Raw genomic sequence first — 7,837 nt, 5'->3', positions numbered from 1 at the left:
CCTTGTATATTGGTTTCTGTTGTTCAGGGTAGATGCCTAGAAGTGGTATGACTGGGTCGTAAGGGAGGTCAATCTTTAGCTTTCTGAGGACCCTCCAGACTGCTGTCCACGGGTCACTTTTAAATCAGTGATTTCCATAACACCCAGGATGTGGTTTCCACATGTTGTTCCCTCTGATGACAGACCACACTCAGAACAAGACGTGAGACTTCATGCATGGCGTGGGGACACAGGGCTGGTGGTGGCCACTGGGCAGGGTGAAGACTTGTGAGGAGAGAGCTGAGTGTGGGAGGGATGTCAAGAATGTGGACCCAGGAGCTCAGTGTGATGCTCACGAAGCTCTTGGCACGGATTGAGCTTGGTGCCTCGAGAGGTTCAAGGCACCATGTGTGGGCCTCATTCTTGTTCAGTTACTAGCTGGAATGGACACTTGCTCACGGCTTGTGAGGTTCAGGGCACTGTGTGTGGCCCTCACGCTGTTCAGTTACTAGCTGGAATAGACACTTGCTCACTGGGTTGTGATAGAAGGAATTACTGTACCGGGGTGTGTGTACCCATGTGGGCTCAGGTGCACACACACCAGTCCTGAGGTTTGAACTTGACCTGGCCACTGTCCCTGAGCTCTGTTACTCAAACCACGTGGGCTACAATTCACCTCTGGCTTTTTTTAGTGGTTAATTGGAGAGCAAAGTCTCACGAGCTTTTCTTGCTTGGCTAGCTTTGAATAACAATTCTCAGAGCTCTGCCCAAGTAGCTAGGATTATAGACATGGGTATCCAGCTGATAACGATCTTTTTGAAAGATTCTGGCGGCTGGGAAGGTGGCTCAGTGGTGGAGTGCTTGCCTTGCATGCCTGAGGCCCTGGGTGCCATTCCTCAGCACCACATAAGCAGAAAGAGCCAGAAGTAGCCCTGTAGCTCACGTGGTAGGGCGCTAGCCTTGAGCTGAAGAGCTGAGGGACAGAGTTCAGGCCCTGTGACTGATTTAAAAAAAAGAAAGAAGGGTTCTGACTTTATTGTTTTATGCCAAACTAATTACTTCCTGTGTTTTCTTCTGTATGAATGAGGCGAGGCTAGCTGGAGTTGATGGTCGTGGTGCTAAGTATTGGCATATTAGTTAATGTGTCACTAGTTCTTTCTTTCTTTCTTTTTTTCTTTTGGTCGGTCATGGGGCTGGAACCCTGGGCCTGGGTACTGTCTTTCAGCTCAAGGCAAGCACTCTACTGCTTGAGCCACAACGCCACTTCCGGTTTTTATTATACTTTCCTACCCTGGCTGGCTTTGAACTGCGATCCTCAGATCTCAGCCTCCTGAGTAGCTAGGATGACAGGCATGGGCTGCCAACGCCTGGCAGATCCTTAGTTCTTAGCATCCAGCTTTCCTTAGAGAAGAACCCACCCAAAGTTGGACCTATAGAAGATTGTAAAAAAACTTAAGTTGACTGGGGAGGATAGGCTTGTTTAAAAGAGTAAGAAAAAGCTGTAAAAACTTAAAAGGCATTTTTTTCTTCCTTTTAGGATATTATAGGTCTCTCTACTTGTTAATTAACAGCAAGCTTCCATCAAGTGTTGAATATTCTGATTTATCTCGAGTTCCTATCGCAAAAACATTGCTGGAGAATGTCCTCAAACCACTGCACTTTACGTACAACTCCTGTCCAGAAGGCACGAGGTGGGTGAGGGGGGACTGGCCAGCCTCAGATTTGCACCTCATTAGGTGGCATTTTCATAGGAAAATCTGAATTTGTAATTCTAATGACGTGCTTTTATTATTTTTTGGTGATTGTCAAGATCCACCAATTTGGTATAACTGCCTTCTAGAAAAAGATAAAACTGAGATTTAATCATCAGACTAAATTGAGAGTACATTATCTTGTTTCTAGTTGCTATAATATATGTTAAATGGCAAAATCTTTAATTTATGGATGTAAATGATCTACTTAGAAGCATTGGGGGCGGGGGGGGGGGACGGTGGAATGCAGTCCTGGGGTTTGAACTCAGGGCCTAAACACTGTCCCTGAGCTTCTTTTGCTCAAGGCTAGCACTCTACTACTTGAGCCACAGCGCCTCTTCCAGCTTTTTCTGAGTAGTTAATTGGAGCAAAGAGTCTGGTGGGGCTTTCTTGCCCAGGCTCTCTGCACTCCGACCCGACCCTCAGCTCTGTGCCTCCTGTAGCTAGGATGACAGGTGTGAGCCCCCAGCGCCCCGCTGCAGGATATGTTTTAATTCTTTCTTAACCTTTGTTTTCCAGGCAGCAAGTTTTCTCCGCCTTCACAGAAGAGTTTCTGACAGCACCTTTCACAGATCAGATTTTTCATTTTGTCATTCCGGCGTTAGCAGATGTACACACTGTTTTCCCCTATGAGCCCTTTCTGAATGCACTGTTACCGGAGAGTAGATATTCAAAAAGGAGCAGTGGCGCACCATGGCTTTTCTATTTTGTCTTAACAGTTGGCGAAAATTATTTGGGTACGAACCTCAAGATAGAATTTGTCTATACTCCTACATAGGTAGCCTGAGCAGAGGAGCCCAGAGGAGGCCTGACGTGGCTGGTGGGCTGCAGGGTACCTGTGGGAGGGTGTCTTTGCTGAAGGACTGATTTGGGAGGCTGCAGGCAAGCAGCGAGGAAGGCTGGCATAGGCCCAGGTTTTAGGATACAGTGAGCAAGCTAGCAGATTGAAACGGAGTCCTCATCTGATGCAACGGGATACTTGCAGTGTGCCTCTTCCAGAGTTTCCTCTTCCTGGAGGCTGTTTTAGCATGTGCAGACGTGAGCTCTAGGGGCAGCCAGGTTGTTTGCCTGCTCTGCACTACCACCTCTGACCAGGGCGGTTTTTTCCCACTTGCAGCAGTTCAGCAGTGGGTACCACTGCATGTCTTTGCTTAGTGCTTAGGCTGGCTTTCTGGGAAGGGTCAGATCTCACAAGGCGTGAGACTTAGGTGCTGGCTGCATAGATTGTCACCTGTGCTTTTCTGACCGAAGTACCAAATGTTGGAGTTCACACAGCCTCTGTATTGGGCTCTGTAGTTCACCACGGTGGTTCCGGAGGCCGCGGCTCCTGCAGCCAGGTGTGAGATGCCTTGGGATTCAGGGACAGCGTGGGGCCCACGCACCTCTCTGATTACCCCCAGCTGCTGGTGCTCAGCCACTCAGGGCTTTTGGGGCTTCTTTTCCTCCCTTCCTCAGAGACTGCAGAGTGTGCTCAAAGTTGAAGCCTGCTCGTCCTGGACATTTTTGGGTAGCAGCCAATCACTTCTAGCAAGAACCCGGGTGGGCATGTCAAGAATAGTCTTGAGACCCTTGCTTTCAGGATGTTCTAAGGCTTAGAGGTATCCCAGGCGAAGACCAAGTGCAGCGCGGAACACACCACGGTCACACTGACAGGCAGTGTCCTCTGCTCACACGTGTGAGCAGATAAAGAACATGAGACCTGGCTTCCACCTCTAAGGTAGCCTCTCCCTAACTGTGTCCTGCTGGTTGTCTCCCAAAGGGGTGCTCTCGGAAGACGGCCTGCTGGTGTACCTGCGTGTTCTCCAGACCTTCCTCTCCCAGCTCCCCGCCTCACCCACTGGTGCCAGCCACCGGGACTCGTCCAGCGACTCTGAGGATGAACAGGAGGAGGCAGACCAACGCACCAGCCCTGTAAGCAGAGGTGCAGAGGTGGCCTGTCCATGCCGCCGCCCTGGCTCGGCCAGGCCCCGAGCCCCTGCTACACACCCCTGTCCTCCTCTCTGCAGTGGACTGTATTCTTCTGCACCTTTCTTGACACTGTAGTATGAATGTGGAGGTGCCTAGCTTTGTTTTTTATGTAGAATTGGGTCATACTGCATACTAATTTCATTATAATGAAATTATTAGCCTAGACAATTAAGTAAGTGCCTTCCTAACCTAGCCTGTTGAAATGAGTAATTGCTACTTTTTTTTCCCTCCCTTTTTCTTCTCTCCCTCCCTTTTCCTTTCCCTCCCTCCCCTTTCCCTCCCTCCCTCTCCCTCTCTCTTTGATGGTGCTATAGTTCACACTCCGCATCTCACAGGAAGCAAGTGCTCTACCACTTAAGCCAGACCCTAGTCCTTTTTTTCTGTCAATATTTTTCAGATAGGCCTGGGGCCAGCCTTGGACCACAATGCTCCCACCTATGTCTCCTGCATAGCTGGGATTACAGGTATGACCCACCACACTTAGCTTTTTGTGAGATGAGAGGGGCCTCACTGACTTTTTTTGGGGGGCCATCCTCAATCTCTGACCTTGCGGATGGCTACCTCCTTGGTAGCTGGATTACAGGCTTCCCCCGCAGTTTCTTCTACTTTTACAGAAGCTGAACGTTAAAATTTACTTCGAAATACATCCTCAAACTATCCTTAAGTGCACCTCCCTTTTTTCTGTTTTTTCTCTGCAGTGCTGGGATTGAACCCACGGCCTTGCACATGTTTGGCAGGTGCTTCTGCTCAGCTCCTCATTTCTTAATGTTAGGCGTTTACTGCACACCTCAAGGAATTTAAAGAGCCCTTGCAGTTATGTGCACATCAATTTATGTGTTTTGCTAAAGAGATACTGTTGTTGACCTTTTTCAATTATTTGGAATGACTTGAGGCATGGTTATCATAGGTTGCTAAATGTCAGGGGTCTTTTTGTGTGTGTACCTGTGTGCGCTGGTACTGGAGTTTGAACTCCGTGTCTGCACTGGCTTGGCTTTTTCGTTCAAGGCTGTCATCCTTCTTGAGCTTCACTTCTGGTCTTTTGGTGGTTAAGTAGAGATAGGAGTCTCTCGGATTTGTCCGCCTAGGCTAGCTTCAAACTGGAATCCTCAGATCTCAGCCTCCTGAGTAGCTAGAATTACAGAAGTGATCAATAGTCCTTTCCATGGAGGTGAAAGGGTGGGTTGTACCGGGCAGCCAGCCATGCACACGGCTTTCTTTGCAGCTTGCTAGGCACCTGGGAGGGTTCAGGCCCCCTTGGTGGACGTGTTAGGACAGGCTCTGGTAGAGCTGCTGGGATGTAAGTAACCCTTACGTAAGCCCTGGAAGAGGCATGCTTGTTGAGTACAGGAGGGTTGTAACAGAGCACTGTTTGCTCAGACTAGTTTTCTGGTGTGTTTTAGGAGGACGGCAGGGTCTCGACCCCATACATAACTGAGGAGTGTCTGAAGAAGCTGGACACAAAGCAGCAGACCAACACCCTGTTGAACCTAGTGTGGAGGGACTCGGCCAGTGAGGAAGTCTTCACCAGGATGGCCTCCATCTGCCACACGCTGATGGTGCAGCACCGCATGGTGGTGCCCAAAGTCAGGCAGGTCTCCTCCCTCTCCACGGCCCAGACAGCATGGGCTCTTCCCCGCTCTGCACTACACACTGACAGTCTGAGGTTGATACAACAATGCACTTCATTTTTTATCTTTTGAGAAGAACGCTTTTCTGGACCACTAATGCTGTTAGAGTCTTTTCCTGGCCTCAACATGTTAGCAAATCAAGTTCATTTCTTTTTCCGTGATACCTTGCGTATAAGCATGTAAGATACTATGCCCTTTTTAACAATCATTGGTTACACAGGAAAGGGGATTTCATGGTGAAAATCTCCACGGTGTCTGCAAAGGATTCCTCGAGTCTTGTCGTTTTCAAAATAGACGTCTTTCACTTCCTTGGTTAAATTCATACCTAGGGACCTCATTGTTTTTGAGACCATTGTGAATGGAATTGTTTTCCGGATTTCATTCTCAGCCTGTTCGTTATTGGTGTATAGAAAAGCTAATGATATCCTGCTGTGGGTTTGTTTTTTTGTTTTGTTTTTTGCTATTTATCTATTGTTGGTCATGGGGCTTGAACTCAATGCCTGGGCATTTCCCCTGAGCTCCTTGGCTGAAGGCTAGCACTCTACCTCTTTGAACCACAGCACCACTTTTGGTTTTCTGGTGTTTAATTGGAGATAAAAGTCTCACAGACTTTCCTGTCTGGGCTGGCTTTGAACTTTATTTATTTATTTTTTTGGTCTTGGGGCTTGAACTCTGGGCCTGGGCACTGTTCCTGAGCTCTTCAGCTCAAGGCGAGCGCTCTATCACGTGAGCCACAGCGCCACTTCTGGTTTTCTGGTGGTTACTTGGAGATCAGAGTCTCACAGACGTTCCTGCCCAGCCTACCAGGCTGGCTTTGAACCGTGATTCTTAGATCTCAGTCTGCCTAAGTAGCCAGGATTATAAACATGAGCAGCTGGCATCTGGCTTGCAATTTTATTATTGTTGTTGTTATTATTATTATTTTTAGTTGTTATGGTGAAGTACATAAGCCAGGTAATTAGTACATTTCTTGGACAATGTCAGGCCTTTCTTTGCTTTCTCTTTCTATATATATTTGCTTCATTTCTTAAGGTATGTATCGTATGTAGAAGCTTTTTCCATGGTGCCTTTAGAGTCTGTTGAGTGTAGGATTTATTTATAATCTGCAGATAAGGATAGTTTGGCCTTTTCCTCCCTGTTTGAGCCCCTTACTTCTCCCGAGTGCTGCGGCTGGGATTCTAGCATGCTGAAGAGGGGTGGAGAGAGGCTGTTGTTGTTGACTGTATATGTAGCCTGTATTAATATGCGGGTGAATTCCCCCATTCCTGGTTTCTTTAAGAGCTTTTCACATAAAAGGTGCTGAATTTTGCCCTCGGCCTTTTATGCTATCCATTGCAGTGCTACATTTTTGTTGTGCAGCAGAATGGGACGTTGTACTTCATATGCAGTCTTGGATCCAGCCACCCATGTGTGGAAAATAACTCTAGTTGGCAGTTTTTTTCCCTAATCCTGGGGCTTGAACTCAGGGCCTGGGCGCTGTCCCTGAGCCTCTGTACTCAAGGCTAGCGCTCTATCACTTGAGCCACAGCACCCCTTCTGGCTTTTTCTGTTTCTGTGGTACTAAGGAATCAAACCCAGGACTTCATGCATGCTAGGCAAGCGCTCTACCACTGAGCCACATTCCTAGCCCATAGTTGGCAAATTTTTGTTTTTGAAAACTTTGAAATAAACTTCTCCTTGGGATGAAACAAGAAAATGTGCTAGCTTTCCAGTATGGCAGATTTGGGATTAGATCATTATGACAATGATCCTGAGTATACTGCAGTGGTCTCTTGGACATTTAATAGGAAACCATTGAATTAAACACTGTGTGAGCCATAAAATAGGAATTCTTCTGGAACAGGGCCTGGTGGTGCACAGTCAGACTGCACCTGGTTGATGGGTCCTGCAGTTTCACGTGGACTGGAAGAGTAAGGAATGCACTACCAGCTGACGCTGCCTTGTAAGCACAGTGTCGCCAGCTGCTCCGGGCCCCTGGGTGGCTGTTGCTCATGGGTGTGTGGCGGTGGCTGCTGGTAGCCCCATTTGGCTGCCAGCTCTCCATAGGCAGATGTGAGGGAACTGGATGTGAGGCCTGGGCTCCGCCGCTGAGCCCGGATGCGTGATGCGTGCTTTCTGGTTGTGTGCACTGTGCCTAGGCTAGTGGAGACTGCCGGACAGAAATGCACCAGTGCCCTGGCTGAGGGTTTACTGATGCGAGATTTCTAAAGGTGCTTAAAAGATAAAGGATTCTCCATAGCTCTGTTTTTATGAGTATGGCTCCTGTATCCACCAAAAGAACTACTGGAGGGACTTTATGATTTAAATAGGTTTGAAAGTGGAGAGTGGTTTTCACAGCCTTTAAGACATTATGTGGAGTATTGTATTCTTACCTCAGTTTCTTTTCTTTTCTTTCTTTCTTTTTTTTTTTGTCTATCGTGGGGCCTGAACTCTGGGCCTGGGCGCTGTCCCTCAGCTCTTCAGCTCAAGGCTAGCGCTCTACCACTTGAGCCACAGCGCCACTTCCGGCTT

The 7,837-nt window shown here is 48.0% G+C and overlaps 1 protein-coding gene across 1 annotated transcript in view; it reads left to right on the top strand.

Annotated features, from left to right (window-relative positions):
* Ube3c (ubiquitin protein ligase E3C) overlaps positions 1-7,837 on the top strand; it is a 139,420-nt gene that overhangs the window by 77,017 nt on the left and 54,566 nt on the right. Inside the window, exons 8-11 of the mRNA XM_013027202.1 lie at positions 1,517-1,670; positions 2,250-2,467; positions 3,490-3,641; positions 5,099-5,286. Coding sequence (XP_012882656.1) covers positions 1,517-1,670; positions 2,250-2,467; positions 3,490-3,641; positions 5,099-5,286 — 712 coding nt within the window. The remainder of the gene's footprint in view (positions 1-1,516; positions 1,671-2,249; positions 2,468-3,489; positions 3,642-5,098; positions 5,287-7,837) is intronic.

The sequence above is a fragment of the Dipodomys ordii genome, unplaced genomic scaffold (assembly GCF_000151885.1).
Source record: "Dipodomys ordii isolate 6190 unplaced genomic scaffold, Dord_2.0 Scaffold101, whole genome shotgun sequence".
Lineage (NCBI taxonomy): Eukaryota > Metazoa > Chordata > Mammalia > Rodentia > Heteromyidae > Dipodomys > Dipodomys ordii.
This window is presented reverse-complemented; position numbering and strand designations above follow the sequence as displayed.